This window comes from Carassius carassius, chromosome 46 (genome assembly GCF_963082965.1).
Source record: "Carassius carassius chromosome 46, fCarCar2.1, whole genome shotgun sequence".
NCBI classification, from domain to species: Eukaryota; Metazoa; Chordata; class Actinopteri; order Cypriniformes; family Cyprinidae; genus Carassius; species Carassius carassius.
This window is the reverse complement of record NC_081800.1, coordinates 4,608,622-4,628,471: the sequence shown is the minus strand read 5'-3', so window position 1 is coordinate 4,628,471 and position 19,850 is coordinate 4,608,622. Positions and strand designations below refer to the sequence as shown.

General features: G+C 37.3%; 1 protein-coding gene across 1 annotated transcript; it reads right to left on the bottom strand.

The window, feature by feature from the left end:
* Positions 1 to 5,949: 5,949 nt before the first annotated feature.
* On the bottom strand, positions 5,950 to 19,628 carry rabggta (Rab geranylgeranyltransferase subunit alpha). Its single transcript, XM_059540723.1, has 16 exons — positions 19,515 to 19,628; positions 19,316 to 19,426; positions 19,116 to 19,240; positions 17,567 to 17,754; positions 17,222 to 17,470; positions 16,007 to 16,090; positions 15,839 to 15,921; positions 14,043 to 14,138; positions 12,931 to 13,036; positions 12,742 to 12,793; positions 11,367 to 11,455; positions 11,159 to 11,247; positions 10,741 to 10,857; positions 8,300 to 8,413; positions 8,081 to 8,168; positions 5,950 to 6,738 (listed from the first exon to the last, which is right to left on the bottom strand). Exons 1-16 carry the CDS (start codon positions 19,518 to 19,520, stop codon positions 6,590 to 6,592), a joined length of 1,746 nt encoding a protein of 581 aa, XP_059396706.1. The 5' UTR covers positions 19,521 to 19,628; the 3' UTR covers positions 5,950 to 6,589.
* Positions 19,629 to 19,850: the final 222 nt, after the last annotated feature.

Below are 19,850 nucleotides of genomic sequence, written 5' to 3'. Positions count from 1 at the left end.
CACAGTACATTTCAGACAGGTCAGGCATTTTAGTGCATCAGAGGTAAAAAAAAAAAAAATAATAAAAAAAAAAAACAAATTGTACAAATACTGTTCAGTTTCTTGCACAGACCGATCGTTTTGTGTCTTTACACATCAATGTCTCCTCACAAGCCGCATGATTTAATATGGTTTTGTGTATGTTTTTTTTTTTTATTGTATGCTTTTGTTGCAGGCCCCGCCTCCGGAGGCCCGTCAGACAGATTACTGTACCTGTAAAAACAGGATAAAATGAAAAGACCGGGAGAGTCACGTCTGTTCCTTCACAGCTCCTCTGTTGGTATCTTTATTCAGTGCAAAATCAATTTCAGATACATACAATTGTTTTTTAAAGCTTTGCTTTACATTCTGTCGTGTCTCTTTTAGACAGCACTTTAATGTCACTGTCATCACAATAAAACCATATTACCATTTTCCTTGTCTTCCGTTTACCCTTTTGTTGACACCTGAATACTCTATATACACTTCATACACATCAATACTAATATTTATAAAGACAATATAACTTAGAATTAGATTTACTCAATATATGTATATTTACAGTGTAAAAGTATTTTTCCTAACCCACAGTCTACTTAAAAATATTATACATTGTAAATATATATTGTATGTTGTAAATATTAACACAATTTACTACTTTTTTCCCCTCACAGGCGAGTATCTATAATGGAAGAAAACACAGTGTGCTTTTCTAATCTTCCCTCAGTGCCGGTCACTTTATTTGAACACAAAGAATGAACTTCTCAGAGACATTCAACTCTCTATTTTACACATTAACTTGAAAAAATAAACATTTTATAACCAAAACACAATTAATAAATGTATATAGATCGATATAAAGATCACTGGAGCATATTTAGATCCTTTTCCTCTGTAACACTAATGAGCTGATGGTATTTCAGCCATCTGTTCCATATTAATGAATCCTGACTCTCTAACACATTCTGCACTCAAAGACCAGAACGTGATTAAACAAGGACCTTCGTTTTACAACATCTTCCAACATAATTCACCATTTGGGGCGCCGCGATGTCGGCAACATCCTGGTGTGACAGTTATTACACCTATTGAGACTGTCCAGGGATACCCGCGCTAGCCTCAAAGAAGAAACAAAACACCCACATTCCTAAACACACACAAACTTTTCTTTACGCTCTTTATGTAAGTCCTTAATAATATGTATTGTGAATAGGTTTGTGTGTTGCTTAAAGTGGTTAAACCTGTTATGCGAGGATTATAAGTTGCTGACTTGTAAACGGGAAATGTTTTTGGAATGAATGTTCTCACAAAGAGTCATGATTCTGTAACCCTACCCCCCTGACCAGGTCGTAAAACTTTATGACCTAACTGACAGCAAAGCCAGATCACTGGTACCTTTTCTCAATGTATTATAAACTGGTACCTTTTCTCAATGTATTCTAAATGTATTGAGTATTGCTTTTTGGTGCATTAGATGTTTTCCCCATATAAATTGGAATATCTGCAGTTTTATCGTGTGTTAATCAAACTTTAAATGTGTGTAATTCTGCATATGAATGTAACGTTGTGTTTCTATCAGTTATTTACGTTATTTTTGATATCTGTTTAATCGTCATGCTTTGACGGACTCGACGGAAAAATTTATTAATCTGGAATTACGAACTTGCTAGAATATCACTGCTGAAATCTGATAAGCCATAACTTATTAGAGTGGGTGGATCCCCAGAGACAAAGGAACGTTTTTCCCGCTTCAGATCGCGGACGTTCATTGGTTGTTCACGCAAACAGAGGCGTGAACCAGGCAAGCCATAAGATCTGACCCAGGAAGTTCCTCCCTGTCTTCTGCTTGTCTTCTTGCTCTTCTTCGCGCTCTTGGTCCGCTCTTCTATCGCCGTTGATCTCAGCACGGCGGCTGAGAGAACAGCCTGTTCTCATGGCTCCCTCGGGAGCTTTCATCTCCGTTGTTTTCATTTCTTTTACTTACTAAGTTCTTCTCTACACGAGGAAGACTAATTCTGAATCATTAAGTTTGTTGGACCTTTCAAATATCGCGCTATTCCGCAGCAGCCCCGGAAGACACGAAAGAACACGCCTAGCTACAAAGAATACGCTCACACGCACGCTGGTCTGGCGAGTCACAAAGTGACCACATTCTCTATGGAGATTTAAATGCTGCTTAAAGTTTGTCTATTACCTTTTAAAGGTGATTCACGCCTATTCTCTCATTCATCCTCTCTCACTCATTCTCTCTCTCTCTCTCTCTCTCTCTCTCTCCCTCATTTGGATTCCGTTATGTCTTGTATAAAGTTTACTGTCTGTATTGTCGTATGCGTATTTACTCTGTGTGATTTGTAGTTTGATGTATTATTAGTTCAATTATTAAAACCCAATATATATTCATGATTGCTTCTGTCTGAAATGCTCACCTCACAAGTCAATGAAATGTCTGATCTTTAGCTACAAGCTCTTTACTTTTTAGTAACCGAAATTTCATAATGATAGGACAATGTTTTCATGGCCAGAGAATATTTTTTTCCTTGAATTATAAGAAGTGATAACTTTATTGAAAGTTGATAAGTTAATCTTACGACCATTTGCTGGACAAACCACTGTTTGATTTGCGGTAATTTACAGTAAGAGATATCACTATAATTGATATGAAGAATGGAATATTGACATATTAATGAGTAAATTACAGTGCCTTGTAATGAGTTATTGATATATACAATTAACCTATTTTTCATAAAATAGGTCTATTCTTCAATAAATTTAATGTAACTGTCATATGAGATATATATATTAATCATATTCCTGATTAATTATTAAAATTCCCTATATATCATTTGAGTTAATTATAATGTACAACCCAGTGTGGCTACACCTCATATTAAAGAGAGAACATACATTGTTTATAAAAAACAAAACGTCATAAGATGAATCAACTTCAACACCTCACATTCATCATACATCACACTAGTGCAATCACTGTTCTATATTTTACGTTTTTCCTTAAACTTTTCGTGCTTTTACCTGTAAAAACAGGATAAAATGAAAAGACCGGGAGAGTCACGTCTGCTCCTTCACAGCTCCTCTGTTGGTATGAGGAAGCATGCGCAGTTCGCCAGTCCGTTCGCGACTCCCGGGTCAGAATATCAAAATAAGAGTCCTTTTTCTTTGTCCATGTAAACCAATATACATACGTTAATTTGCACACTCCATAAACAAATAAGGTGATCGTTGAACTTATAACAATATACAGATTTCAGTGAAAAAAAAAAAAAACACAACTGTATACAGAGCCGCCTTAACCTAATGGGAGGCCCCGGGGCTGAGAGGTTTCGTAGGCCCCCCAAATCTCCCCGCCATCCACTCAGTTTAGTCTCGTTTTAAAATGGTGTAATCTACATCATAAAATGCATTAGTTTCTTTCAAGACCTGGCAACAACGGTGAGTTTTCCTTCTTTGAGACAGAAAACACCATAATATTGTTATTAAAATATCACTGAGCCCTCTTGAGCATAAACACAAGACACTTTATATATCAACAAAGCAACTTACGTTGACGAAAACCAAAATGTGTGATTTTAAACACTATTATGAAAAACATCATCACCAACCATCACCTGTCTGCACAAACATACTCAACCTGTCTGAACTGATATAACTGATAACAGCAAGAACAGCAACAGATAAATGTAGGAGCCTCTTCTCTGACCTCAGCAGGCCTTTTGAACCAATCACATGACATGCACCTGCACAGACACAAACACACTCATTTCAGCACCGTGGATAGCAACACCAACATGGCCAAACCACTTTTGGCCATGTACCAAAAAGATGGAACTGAGCAACATTTATAGAAGGTTTGCAGTATAAATGTTAATTTCTTTTAAAACAATGCACAACCACAACCATTTAAAACCTGCACAACAGCACAAGCTATAAATACAGTACTTTCTTACCTTTTTAGAAGTGCTTTCGTCTGGTCTTCTTTGAAGAAAAGGCCCTAATTATGTCCTTAAAATCCAAATCACGAAGGATGTCATGCTCATTCGTTTGAAATGCATTTTTGAGAAAAATCTTCTCTGCTGTTTATATTTGCGTTCCGATGCTGACACGTCCGCATTTTTATTTTGACAGACCTTCGGTCCCATTTTCGCCCAATAAGCCCGCACTTGTGGGTCAATATTATTTCCCCAGCGGCCCGGGTCACTGTTATATGGGTCATCATCTGACTGTTTAGCGGCCTGGTCCTCTCTCTGAGACTCACCCGCACCCCGCTCCTCCTCCTCCTCCCCTCTATTGATGCTGCTGCTGGCAGTCCCCTGCTGTTCCTCGTCCATCTGCGTGGGCAGCGCGGGCGCGGCGGTCGCGGCCTGCACCTCCTCCGCTCCCTCCGCCTCCGGTGTGTGAAGCGATGTTTCTCCGGTGCTGGATGCATCTTCAGTAGCACTAGAAGCTGGTTTAAAAAATCCGGTGAGCTTTGGGATGCTCTTTAGCAGACATTTTTCGCGCAACTCCTTCTTAATAAGGTTTTTCTTTTCTGGGCACCGCTCTCAAACTTCCGACTCATTTTTTTCTTTTCTGGGCACCGCTCTCAAACTTCCGACTAATTTTTTCTTTTCTGGGCACCGCTCTCAAACTTCCGACTCATTTTTTCTTTTCTGGGCACCGCTCTCAAACTTCCGACACATTTTTCTTTTCTGGGCACCGCTCTCAAACTTCCGACTCATTTTTTCTTTTCTGATCACCGCTCTCAAACTTCCGACTAAATGAATGACACGGACACACCCAGTAGCGCAGGAAGGGAGACCACCCCTGGTGGTGGGCTGTCACTTCACCTGTCACGGGGGAGCTGTCAGTCTGACTAAACATTAAGCAACTAGACATATAATAGCTTTAGAGCCTTGAACACGAGAGAAAAAAAAAAAAAAAAAAAAAAAACACCGACCATCGGAGACCCCTAAACTTGCGAGGCCCCTGGGCTTCAGCCCAGGTAAGCCCGTGCATTAAGGCGGCCGTGGCTGTATACATACTTTGTGTGTATCACACTTTAGCCATGATTCCCATCCACTTGCATTATATGACTAAAAGACTGCAACGGTTTGAGTAAAATATCTCAGTTTGTGTCCTACTGAAGAAACAAAGTCACCTACATCTTTGGGTGTCCTGGGGGTAAGCCGATAAACATCACATTTTTGGGGTGAACTATCCCTTTAAGACCAACTCAACTACAGGAGGTTATATACTGTATACTAGATAGATAGATGGATAGATTTATTATAAAGGAAACTATATTCATGTAGCTGAAATAAATGATTCACCTCATTCAGTGTTTTGAATTTTAGTGATAATGAAATGCTACAACACAATATGATATGAAAACCTGCACTATGATTACTGTAATTGATGTTTAACAAATGTAACTGCTTTAAAATAATTACTTAACATCAATGCATAAAATGTAATTTACCTTTAGTATTCCTATACACCAGAACTATCAATTATTTACTCCAAACGCCCACCTAAACACTTACACTTACAATGGGCAAAAACAGCTGTCTAGGCAAACAACAAAAAGCAGCACAGTGAAAAACAAAAGGAAACAGCCCTTAGGCAGAAATGATCTTTATGTGGCAATAATTTGACCATGCTTCTCGTCTCCATCTACTCCTGCTGCTAGTCCGCGGTTACTGACTACTCCATAAGTTATAATGGTATATCTACACTTTACTTTTGAACTTAGATTATATGTATAGCTATAATGACTGAATAACTTCTAATGCATGTAACATGTGGAGTGCTTGTAAGTGTATTTGCACAAAAAAAAAAAAAAAAAACCTTTTCAGCATGCACCATGAACTCTTATAAGATCCCACTGACTAACATTACAGCGGGAGGTTCTCACAGAAGCCCAGATAGACACAAACATCAGGGAGAACCATGTTTCTTTATTGGCATGGAGAGACAATCATGCAGCTTTTACACCACAGAAAAAGGTGTCTAATTCATAGGAATCCCATAGCCAAATAAATGCATCTTCACTGATACATTGCAAGAACAATATTGCTGCCCAAAATAGGACTTTAAGAGCAAAATATGAAAGCAGATGTGGCAAATCATGCAGTATGAGGTTTGTATAGAGGTCAAACGTTATTTGAAATGTGAACCGCCATTTATCACACAAAAACACAGATAAACATACAGACAGAATGCTGAACATTTGTAAAGGCATAGTTCAGCCAAAAATTGTATTTGTTCTCTTTCTCAAGTCTTTCCAAACCTATATGATGTTATTTATTTCCAGTTTAATGCCTCTAAAATCAAATAATGGCACTGAAAATATTCCCCTCTGATTTGAATTACGTTAAGAACTGCCAATGCATGGAAAAAAAGAGCAGTATGAACATTTGTCAAATATACAGCCTACCAAAATACAGATAAATGACTGAATTAAAATTTTTGGCTGAACTTTCCCTTTAGGCCCAGCACACAAGGTACGGTTTAGAAATGGTTAGTGAGCTCTAATTCTCTCTACAGCATTACAGGTATTAAATCACACACACACACATCACAGGGACAGAGCAGTAACCAGAGGCAGGAGCTGGCTCAGCTCAGAGTCGATGTGGGCAGTTTTGTGGACAGGGTTTCCACGCAGGTCCAGTCGGGTCAGTTTGGTGCAGGACGCCAATAATTCAAGATCAGACAGCTTACAGATTTCTAAAAGATGCGTTAAGAAAACCCTTTTTAATGTTTAGTGACAGTAACACAAACAATCAGATAAGACATACTGCGATACAGTGAATTAAACATTCTCGACAGGTAAAAGAAATATAAATACATTATTAAAAGTGTATTAATTGCAATTTATATTTATTTTAAATACACTACCATTTAAATTTTTTTGAAAGTCTCTTCTTTAATCAAAATACAGTAAAAACAGTAATATTGTGAAATATTGTTACAGTTTAAAATAACTGTTTTCTATATTTTAAAATGTAATTTATTCCTGTGTATAAAGCTGTATTTTCAGCATCATTCCTCCAGTCTTCAGTGCCACCAGATCCTTCAGAAAACAGTCTAATATGATGACTCTGTGCTCCAGAAGCATTTCTGATTATAATCAATGATGAAATGCTGCATGTAAAAATTAAATTAAATTAAATACATTAAATTAAAAAAGGAGGTTCAGAAAGTTATCCTTCAAAAACAACTATATATATTTATTACTTTACTTACAATGTAATAATACACATACTTTATTTAGTTTTTTTTATAAAATAATAAACTAGATGATAATGTGTGGTAATACTATTTAAAATTAAAATGTAGGCCTATTATTAAATACAAATACAATTATTTTACAGTAAACGTAAAAAATAAAATGCTAATATTTACTACTACTTTCTTTGTATGACTCTATAAGAAAAATCGTTTTATGTATTCCCTAATTGTAAGTCACTTCGGATAAAAACATCTAAAAAAATAAATAAAAACAAGAAAAATAAAGCGTTTTCATCATTTTCATACTTAAAATCAGCAGGCTTTAATTTTGGTGGGTTAGTGGCAAGTTTAAGTGCTTCCGGATTTAGCACTGCTTCTGATTAAAGAGCTTCAGTGAGTGAATGTCACAGTTTTGCATTGTGATTTTGAACGGCAAGGAATAGCATAGATTTATGCTCTCGGTTTGAATAGAAATCTTATATAGTACAGTTTGTCGATCTAAAATGTATAGCATGCCGGTACACAAATGTGCTACACAGAGCATTTTTTTTGGTCACGTATGCGGACCACTTGTGCACCAAATGTGCACCCTTGATAATAATATAGTAATATAACTAACAAAATTCATAGCAATCAATTCAGAACATATTTGCAAAACCATATATAACCACCGTTTGGGGAAATAAAGGGTCTGAAAAAGACCTTTGACCAGAAATAATGTCTTACAGATAAAAAAAATAAAATAAATAATAATAATAAAAAATGCTTCAGACACTGGCTCTGACACCAGAAAAGCAGTTTATCATCAAACATTTGGATTGTTTGGAGAAAAGGATACGATTGTTTCTCAGAGAAACTTCCTCTAGTTTAGGCAGATGATACAGTCCCTCCAGACTTTCAATGGCGTTATCATCGGCCTCCAGCACCTGTGTGTGTTAAGAGAGGCATTAAACCACAACATATGAAGCATCCTTCACCATTTACATCACTGCTACCAGTGTGATCACTCAAAAGAAAGACTGAGTAACTGTAAGTTGGGAAAGAAATATCAGTTGACCTCGAGGCACTGCAGCATGGCAAACTGAGGCGGCAGCCGCAGCAGCTGATTGGAGGAGAGGTTGATGTGAGTCACAAAGAGAAGCTGATCAAGGTGACACAGGGTCGTCAGGTTCTGTTGAACGAATGAAAGACAAAGAAAGAAGTCTAACTGGAAGATATTTCAAGTTAATCTTTCATTTCAAGGACTGTAACATTGATTGAGAAGAATAGAAGAGGCCTCCACTCTTCAAAACACCTCAAGAGAAACTCGCTGAAAACTGACACAAGAAAACAAGCACGAATGAAAAAATATACATTAATTATTTGAAGTTTTTCATTCCTTGAATGGTAGAGATTTTATGTCACATTGAAATTCATTCAGAAAATTATGACAATGAAAATTGTCACCATTCGATTTCTTTATGCTTGTGAAAAGATTAACATACATGATCCACATCTCTTATGACAGATTTCATTGCTGCTTACATCATGAAATGATGCAGAGAGTTGTAATTACAGTTTAAACTACTGTGATAACTAGTTGTTTTTGTGCTTAACACTGGTTATGATGACTAAATGAGTACACAGATTTTTAACACTTAAATTGTGCTCTATTAAGTGAATGAAATGCCTGACAAAAATTTAGGGAGTCAAACAACTATAATCTCTCACATGCCAATGCTTGAGTAAGACTACTGTACATTACTCATGTTTCTGTCATTGCACTCATATGCAACATCAGTTTCTTCACACGGGTAAAGATATTTAAACAATGCTGTCAAACACATGAAGGCATTAAAACACCATGATGATGTTTACAACACCTTTAGACATTAAGGTTGGACTTATTTTAATTTAATAACTCTAACCTCAGAAATGAATTTTTTTAGTTAAATGAACACACATTAAACCATTATTTTGATAAATGAAAATGTAAACTATAAATAGTAATAATAAACTAAAATAAAAACTAAAGTATAAATTTATCATTTTTTAGTTCTCATTTTTCATATCTTATAGGATTTGAAAGCTACATGAAGATGCCAGTAGTAACACAAGAAAGAGACACTATAGACACCTACAATTCTTTCAAAATCATTTACAACTTTGTTTGAAGAATTAAGTTCAAAATAACATGTATTTCAACAGATCCCTGCTGCTTTAAATGCTCCAACATCATTCCGGTCCCCAAAAAACCCAACAAATCTGGACTTAATGATTACAGACCTGTCACTCTCACATCTGTGGTCATTAAGTCACTTAAGAGACTGGTCCTGGCCTACCTGAAGGACATCACTAGACCCTTGCTGGATCATCTGGTCTGTGGTTGATGCAGTCAACATGGGACTGCATTAAATCCTGCAACACCTCGACAGACCTAGGAATTATGCAGGGATTTTATTTGCGGACTTCAGTACCATAATGCCTGACCTTCTTGCAGCCAAACTGACCCAGCTCTCCATGTCCACCTCCATCTGTCAGTGGATCAAAAGCTTCCTGACAGACAGCCAGCAGCTAGTAAGGCTGGGCAAACTCACATCATCCAGGACTATCATCATCAGCACTGGCGCCCCCCAGGGATATGTTCTCTCCCCACTGCTTTTCTCGCTCTACACGAATGACTGCACATCTAAACACCCCTCTGTCACGCTCCTGAAGTTTGCAGATGACACCACACTCATCGACCTCATCAAGGACAGTGACGAGTCTTACAGACAGGAGGTTAAAGAGCTGGCTGTCTGGGGCAGTCTCAACAACCTGGAGCTTAACACACTCAAAACTGTGGAGATGATTGTGGACTTCAGGAGAACCCTACCTGCACTCCCCCCACTCACCATCATGGACAGCACTGTGACTGCAGTGGAGTCATTCAGGTTTCTGGGTACCAGTATCTCTTAGGACTTGAAGTGGGACATTCACATCGACTCTATTAAGAATTATGTCCAGCAGAGGCTGTATTTCCTTTGCTGCCTCACGAAGTTCAACTTGCCACAGGAGCTGCTCACACAGTTATACTCGGATGTCATTGAGTCTGTCCTGTGTTCATCCATAATTGTTCAGCTACAAAATCAGACATCAAGAGACCACAATGGACAATCAGGACTGCTGAGAGGCTCATTGGTGCCCCCCTGCCCACCCTTCAAGATCTCAACACCTCCAGAGTGAGGGAAAGGGCTGGTAAAATCACTCTGGACCCCTCACATAATTGTGTCTTTTGAAATTTTTTCACTATATTTCATTACATATTGTTATTTTTTATTTATTGTCTATGCACTTTATTATTAGTTAGTGTGCACTATGTTTGTACCATCTGCACTGGAAGCTTCAGACACCAAGACCAATTCCTTGTGTGTGTAAACACCTGGCAATAAAGCTCTTTCTGATTCTGATTCTGCAACCGACCGACCCCCTTACTGACTTTGTTTGACCTTTTACCAGACCAGGGTTGGGCTCTCTCACCTTATTTGACAAGCTAAACACTCGCACCTCTGCATACTCCATTTTCAGAATGGTGTTTTCAATCAGAAACTTGCTGCACAGGTCACTGTAGTAGGAAGAGCGCATCGGGTCCACTTCCTGTGAGAGACAGAGAGAAAGAGAAGAAGAACAATTATACCGCCTTCTTTTGAGAGGTGTTTACAGAGCCAAGCATTACCATAACATACTGAGAGGTTAGTGATTTAAACAGTGTTCAACTGGCATTGCATAATCTATCACTGACATGAATGACACATTTTAAGAGAATAACTCAAGTCCTGAGAAGGCATTTCTTATTTTCAAGACCCTAATATTGAGCTCTACTATGAATATGATCTGACTGCTATTTCCTGCTGCCAGAGCATCTCTCATAGTTGAGGTTGTGAGAGAAGGTTCTCACTTTAAGGGCTTGAAAATGTGTCAGGGTCTCTTTCTCATGGCCTAGAGGATCCAGAGCTCTCATGAGGAGTATGATTGTCAGCAGACACCCTGAAACACACACACACACACACACAGTTTCTTTTGTCAAAGATAAGGCAGCAAATACAAATGCAATGTAAAATGCATTTACAAAACACCCATTTAAAAGCACGCTGACACACACTTACATTTGTTCTGCGGTTCGAGCTCCAGCAGCTGATTGCAGGACTGAAGCTCTGCCTGTAACACTGAACTCTTCTCAACTGACAGTTCACTCCTGCCACACACACACACACACGCACGCAATTAATCTAAGTTCTGGTAATAAATTAGTCAACAAAATGAAACACTGGAAGACATTACTCTCCTCATCAAGACACCTGTTTGACATGTGCAAAAACTGTGTTGCAAACAACTGTCAAACTAATTATTAAATCGGATAAGTGATTCCATTTTATTTGGTGATGTCAATATATATATATATAACTTTATGATATTCTAAAGCATTAATGTGTAGACAGATTTGACAGGAGGCTTTAACATATCAAAATAAATTTGTTAAATTTTAATATTTAATGTACTGTTTGCATAAAATATTTGAATTTACATATAGCTGATATCATGTATTACTTTATCGTATCCGTTTATGACACTGTTGGATTCAAAAATACTTATTTCTTAGACATTAATATTAAATTTTTTTTTTTACAAAGTTTGGGGTCTGAAAGATTTCGTTTTTTTATGCATTTATTTAATGAAAAATACAGTAAAAATGGTAATATTACAAAATATTATTACAATTTTAAAGAACCGTTTTCTACTAAAGAGGATTAAGGCCAAGTAATAATAATAATAATAAACAAATAAAAATAATCTCAAGATTACAGTTATTATAATAAAACTAAACTCATTAAATTTCAATAAAAAAAACTCTAAAATGTTAAGAATAAACTCATTAAATTACGAGAATAATGCCGTTGTGTCTCGAGAAAAAAGATGTTAAATTTTGAGAGAAAAAAGTCTAAACCGAATGTTGAGAATAAACTCATTAAATTACGAGAATAAAGCTGAAATAAAAAGCTGAGAATAAACACACTGGTGTCTTGTTCATGTTATCTTGGACAGTTTTAGTCAAGTGTCTTCAGAGGCGCAGGTCGTAACTTACTCTTCTTTTTTTTCAACACAAATCACATCGGACACGGAGTAACAATGGTGATTATATTTACAAAATAAATAATTTATAAAATAGTGATTCTATTTACACTATGTAAACGTAGGAGATCTTTGCAGTTTTTCACTTTTGATTAATTTAATGCATCTTTGCAAAGTAAAAGGTCCCAAACTTTAAACTGGTAGTGTGTTAATTAGGCTAAAATTCACGGACAGGTGCGTGTTGACAATAAAATGGCTTAAATTAATTGTTTGTTGCATATGCACTGTATTGGTCTTAAGAATCAATCTCTTCATCTTCAAATTTTAGAGATGAATGGTTTAGTTATTGTGTCAAAAGAAGTAAAAACTAACATTGTTCACACGATCACACAAACGGACACACAGCAGTACCTGAAGAGCTCCTGATCCGTGGCAGAGTCTCTGCACCAGCTTTCAGCACAGCCTAAAACACGACAGAGTTGTTTACACTTGCTCTCTCTGCCCAACTTCATCCACCTCTTTTCATCAAATAGAAAAAGCTCCTCGGCTGTATTTGCCTGCAAACACTCCACCCCACACACACGTCAGTGTGACGCTCACCTGTGTAGAGAGCACAGTCTCTGTGTGTGTGTTTCTCTGTCCAGTGGATGGTCAGGTTGTGTTCATTACTTATATCACTGATGGAGCCGGGAGGAAGATCACACAGCTGACAGAGACAGCTAAAGATCTTGTGTGCGAGTGTATGAATACATAAACTATACATGTTATATGCTTTACAAAGCTCATTATATAAAAAAGAGCCTTTGAGACATTCAGCTACCGTAAATGTCTTCTTTTATGTTTCCTGGAAGGAAGAAAGTCTCACAGGTTTAAAGGAATAGCTCCCCCAAAAATGTACATTTGCTGAAAGTTTACTCACCCTCAGACCATCCAAGATGTAGAAGAGTTTGTTTCTTCATCAGATTTCTTCAGCACTTGCTTGCCAAGGGATGCTCTGCAGTGAATGGGTGCCGTCAGAATTAGAGTCAAACAGCTGATAAAAACATTACAATGATCCACAATTAATGTTCATTAATCCATCAATTATTAATTTTCTTAATGTCTTAAGTGAAAAGCTTTGTTTGTAAGAAACAAATCCATCATTGAGATGTCAGTATTGTCATATGTCAAGTTGTTAACGTCCAACCGGCTCAACATATTAAAATATTACAACAGCTCTAAACACATATGTGGATTTTGATGAGAGAGGACAACAGGAGATGGACTTTTTCACAGGAGGAATATTATGTATTATGTTATTATGGATCATGAACTCGCATTTCGGTCACAAGTTATGGTTTAAAGTTAAAATGTTTTGATGAATGTGTTTCTTACAAACACACAGTTATTCACGTCACAAGACGATAACTGATGGTCTGGAGTGGTGTGGATTACTTGTGGATTATTGTGATGTACTTATCAGCTGTTTGACTCTCATTCTGACGGCACCCATTCACTGCAGAGCATCCAACACTGATGTAATGCTACATTTCTCCAAATCTGATGAAGAAACAAACTCATCTACATTTTGAACGGTCTTACTTTAAGTAATTTTATTTTTGGATGAACTACTTTAAAAAGAAACACTGGTGAGTAAAGGAGGAAAAAGATGACATTTTTGATATGTTTTAAACGGGAGTGAAGCTGCTTGGAGAGGCTGAAGTGAAGGATACCCAGACGGGACTGTGACGAATACTTGGGTGGGTGCTTCTCCACTCCACCTGCTGAGGCTGACCGTCCAACACCAACATCAGACCCTCTGACTGAGCCTGAGAGAGAGACAAATGGATGCATTATACTTTTTTTCCTTTTTGTTTTCTCGTTATAACGACTAAATTTTCTCGTTATCTCAACATAACGAGTCGTTTTCTCGTTATAACGACTTAATTCTCTCTAAGAAGTTACAAAACTGCGCCAGCAGGTGGCTCTATAGACCTGAGTATAACTGATTGTACACTGTCAACTTTACTGTACGCGGACCTTCCTCGTGATCGCTATAATTTGTGCAGTCTTGTTCATTACTGACATTTAATTAATTCATAAATGTTAAATGCTTTAATCAACATGATTATTTTGTGTATTAAGTTCTTGCTAGATGCATGAGTTTCACCGACGCGTTCTGGGTCATAAAATAACTGCTTATCAAAACCAAGGTTGATGTCACTGTATTCTGTTTGCACCTGTATCTTTATTTGTGCTTCTTTTAGGCACATGATTAGGTAGTTAATAAGCGGAGATGTTCTGTGTATCTACAGTAGGACGGGATTTAACGATGTAGGCTATTTGTGATGTGCTTCTTTTCCTTATTATTAATCTTTATTGTTAACCATATTGATGAGAAATGTGATGTATATGTAAAATGCATAGGCTAATTTAATTCAGTTTTGTTCTATAATGTTGTAATAGTTTAATAGTTTTTTTTCTACACACACACACACACACACACACACATACACTGCACATGAACGCTATTTTCAAACAGAAGCTTGTAACGCACATGATATCTGCCACAGCATATAATGACTAATAAAAATTACAAATTATATATCATTTTATTTCAAATAAATGTAAAATTAAAAGTGAGGTGAGTTCGTTACTAAAGCAACAGTAAAACTGTAATGTCGTTATAATGAGAAAACGACTTTCGTTATGTCGAGATAACGAGAAAACAAAAAGGAAAAAAATGATAATGCATGGCCGCTTAGAATTTCCGTAATTATCCTTTTTCTTTATGTTAATATATACCGTAATTCCTCAAATAAACGCCGGGCCTCTTATAGTGGCCGGGGGCGTGGTCAACACGGACAAATAAAGGCCGGTCTTAAATAAAGGCCGGGGAAGATTTGTGCAGCAGAGCCAGATAACGAACATAACGAACACTGCCGGAGTGTTTCTCGTTCTCGAGTCAAGAACCAGTTGCATCGGTTTTCGGATCAGCAGTACACTGAACCGAGAACCGTTTCTGTCAGACGCGTCCGATTCGAGAACCGAGGAGCTGATGATACTGCGCATGCGTGATTCAGCTTGAAGCAGACTGACACACAGAGCGTCTGAACCGAACTGATTCTTTTGGTGATTGATTCTGAACTGATTCTGTGCTAATGTTATGATCTCTGTCCACTGGAACGCTATCGCTTTTCATTTAAAACGGGTTATTTAAAACAATTACTTATCAAACAGATGGAATTAGAAATAAAGGCCTGCCTCTAATAACAATCTGTTTCCTTCTGCAGTTCAGGTAAATAAAGGCCCCGGCTTTTATTTGAGGAATTACGTTATGTGCACTATTTGTAAGCAGCCCAGCTGCAACTGCTTTGGCAATACAAATGTACAGTTTTTGTCATGCCAATAAACCTCACCTAAATTGAAACTGAAATTGAGTGTGTGTGTGTGTGAGATACAGAGAGAGAGACTCATTCAGTCGTACTGAGGTTAAACAGTGCAGCTGAACTTCTCAGGATTCACTTACATGAACAGGTTTGGAGAAGGCGACAGACACCCTCTCTCCCTCCCGGCTGACATACACACAGCTGATCATCTCCTCTCGCTCCGCTACACACACACACAGCATGGGGTGAGCAGAAGTGTCTTCACAAATGCACAGTAATTCTAAACACACACACACACACACACACACCTCTGCCCAGCAGCCAGCGGTAGTAGAACCAGACGCTCTGGTCGTTGGGGTCGGTGAAGAAGGCATTATGCGCCAGCTCATATTCTAGAGAAATAAACACAGAGGATCAATACAAGTCAGCAATTCTGACCGGCCAACTGTGGCAGCCTTGTGTCCAATATGTTTGATAATCCTTAGATGCTTGATTTAGATTAACTGACAGCTATTCTGAAGTTATGATTACTGAAGCGATTATTTTTCTAACTGCAAAGATAAAAGAAAGTCCAGGTCTTGACAATATCACCATGTTATTTCTAGAAGACTAACAGCCTACAACAGCAAACTAGCCATTATTATTGTCTTATAAGATCTATATAAAGTACACAGACACCTCACATAATAAAGATAAGTGTAACTCAAATCAATATTTAATTTCCCTTTATTTATTTTGTGATGCAGCTGTATGATAAGCAGATGTATGTACAGACAATCTCTGTGTCTGGGTTTGAATAAAAATATTTGTATTTCAAATAAATGTTCTTTTTAATATTAGGCAGCACAACTGTTTTAAACATAGAGAATATTTACATGCACACCCATAAGTTGATAACTCACAAATATCAGCTTATTAAAATCACCAGTTTTCCCCGTTTACATGCACATCAGTAACCTGACAGCGCAAGTAAGCTGCATTTACATGACTTTATTAATAATCAGGTCATTTCCCTGTAATGATGTCAAAACATAATCATTTGTGTATCTGACTCAGAGTACTCCATATGTTGTCAGTTGTGAGGCTAAATAAAGCTTGCACTATATCAGCGGGAAACTTACAGCTCTGCGTTCACGTGAGCAGGTGTTTTTTTTTATTAATAAACATAATCGGTTTAAGAAAACATGCTTGTAACGCAATTATTGATAACAATCAGAAATGGTTCTTGTGCAGAATGATGGTGAAAATACAGCTGCGCATCACTGGAATAAAGTAGAGTTTACAATATATTTATTAAGAAAATCAAATTGCAATTTTATTTATTAGTTTACATTTTAAGTTGTACGACTTCATTTTGAATTGTAACAATATTTCACAATATTACTGCTTTTTCTGATTTGTTTATAACTGGACTAGTTTAAAAATGTTAACTCAGTTACGCAGCAGGATGGAATATAAGCTAAAGCACGATCTCGAGTGTCTTACTGCTTCCACTGCATCAAACTCTAAATGAGCTCTTGTACCTTTAAGAAGCTGCTCCTCACAGACTCTGTGTGAGTGAATCTGAGGCGAGGTGGTGGGGGAGGGGCTTGTGTTGGGGGCGGAGTCAGGGGCAGGCTGTGGGTGGAGCTGAGGGAGCAGTGTGCTCCTGTAATGCCAGCTGGAGTAGTTGGAGAAATTGGAGCCGATCAGACGATCAGTGAACTGCAGCTCCTGCTCGACAGAAACACCAGACTCCTTGACCACCACGCGCCGGTAATCCCAGCAGTGGACTGAGGAAAGAAACAGAACAACTACACATCAGAGAAAGATCAATCTAAAAAACCTCCATTCTCATATCAGTCTTGTCCAGTCCAGGACTGTCTCACAGTTGCGCTCGTCCAGGCTGAGGCAGCGGTCGCAGAGGCCGAGCTCTCGGGTCCAGTCAGGCTGGGACAGGCGCGTGTTTACCCAGGTGCGGTGGTGCCAGCAGCCGTAAGATTTGGGGTTCACTTTCAGACAGGCCTCGATGAAGTGCAGCTCAGACTCGTACAGCTTCTGCACCTCGTCCTTCTCTCTAGAAGATGCAGAGAGAAATATATCACTGTCTTTACAATGCTCTCTAATATCACATTTGGTTAGTTTTTATGCCAATTTACATCTTTAAAGTAAATACTCTTAAGTCCTTTTTTTTTTTTTGAGTTTTTCTTTGTTAATAAATGCAACTTATTTAAAAGAATACTGCTATGTCCTGACATTAAAAAAAAAAAAAAAACATTAAAAAAAGCTATTAAATATTTCAGAGACCAGTCAGAAATATTTAAACCAGAAAAACGTTTTATATAATTTCTGCATTTAAGTAGAAACACTCATTTTCAGCAGAAAAACTAAATGGATTTACAAATTAATACAGACATAAAACATAAAAATGGTTCAGTACAAAGTATAAAAAAATATGGTATAAATATTGTCAATCATTTTATTATATTAGTAAAATATTTCAAGATTTAGAATAAAACAAAAAAGCCCTGGGCAGAAAAAATAAATATTTATTCATTTTGTATTTAGGGCATGTGTGATTTGCATAATATAATATAATATAATAAATATAATATAATATAATATAATATAATATAATATAATATAATATAATATAATATAATATAATATAATATAATATAATATAATATAATATAATATAATAAATATACAGAAGCCCTGGGCAGAATGAATTAAAGATAATTTCAAAAAGTTTTTGTGTCTTTTGTTTTTTATAATAATACATTTTAAGTAGAAACAAAAAAAGGATTATGCATTTAATAAATGTGTGATTTGCATATTCTACATAAAATATTCTAGTCACTGATCATATTATATTATATTAAATTTAATTAAATAAAATTTGTGTTCCTGTGGCTCAAGTGGTCGAACATTGTGTCAGCAGCACAAGGTTGTGAGTTCGATTCCCAGGGAACACATGTTAGGTAAAAAATGTTAGGCTGAATGCACTGTAAGTCGCTTTGGATAAAAGCATCTGCTAAATGCATGAATTTAATTTAATTAATATTATATTGGCAAAATACAAAAAATAAAAATATATAATAATAATCAGTAGTTGAAAAATCTGAAAATATTCATTCATTTGAAGTGAACATCAGCGTGTATGGAAAATATTTAAAGAGACAGTACACTGACTTTTTTTTAGCTGAGCTGACCAATATTGAGAGACTTACAAGAGAAAAAGAGGTGAGAGAATAAAAGAAATATGCAGCTGCGTGTAAACATGTCTCAGCATATTAAAACGACTCCTTGGTTATCCTAGTTTTACTATATTCACAGTAGAGCACAGTGTCTCATACATCATATCTTCAACAAAACCCTGCAGATGCTCTAGGTCTGCGTTATGTCTTGATGTGTCAGATGTGCGTGGTCTCTCACCGTAAGGTCTCCAGCTGTAAGAGCACCTCTCTCCTGTAGTTCCACAGCGAGGCGAAGTCTGGGTTTGAGGACAGGAGCTGTCGAGTCAGCTGTAGAGCCTCCTCGTCATGTTCCCCAGCGCTCCTCTGACACAGACACACAGAAACTATTACACACTTCAGCTCCAGACCTGACCTCGCTCAACACACAATACAACAAACCTTTTTCAGGACGGCATCGCGAGCAGTCACAAACGCTTTCAGCTTCTCCTCTTTCTCCTTCCTCTTCTCCTCCTCCTGCTGCGCGGTGGACTTTACCTTCACACGTCCGTGCTGACAAAACACAGAAAGAGACAGATGTCTAACATACAGAGAGCAGACCAGAGGAAACAGCAGAGTAATGACAGAAACAACAACTCACCATCATTCACCACTTGATGAAGAAGATCTAAAATAGAAAAACTGTACAGATTTATTTTAATGATTTGATGAATAAAGTGATACTGTGCGTGTGCTTGAGTGAAGCTCTAGATTGAAGCTCTAGATTGTTTTAAGATGTAAAGACACAGACAGACAGACAGACAGACAGACAGACACACACACACACACACACACACACACACACACACACACACACACACACACACACACACACACACACACATATATCTCATATGTAATTTCTATGAGAGCATGGGTATGACCCACCCAAGAGACAGTGAATAAAGACGTAATCTATACCCTGAGCACACATCTC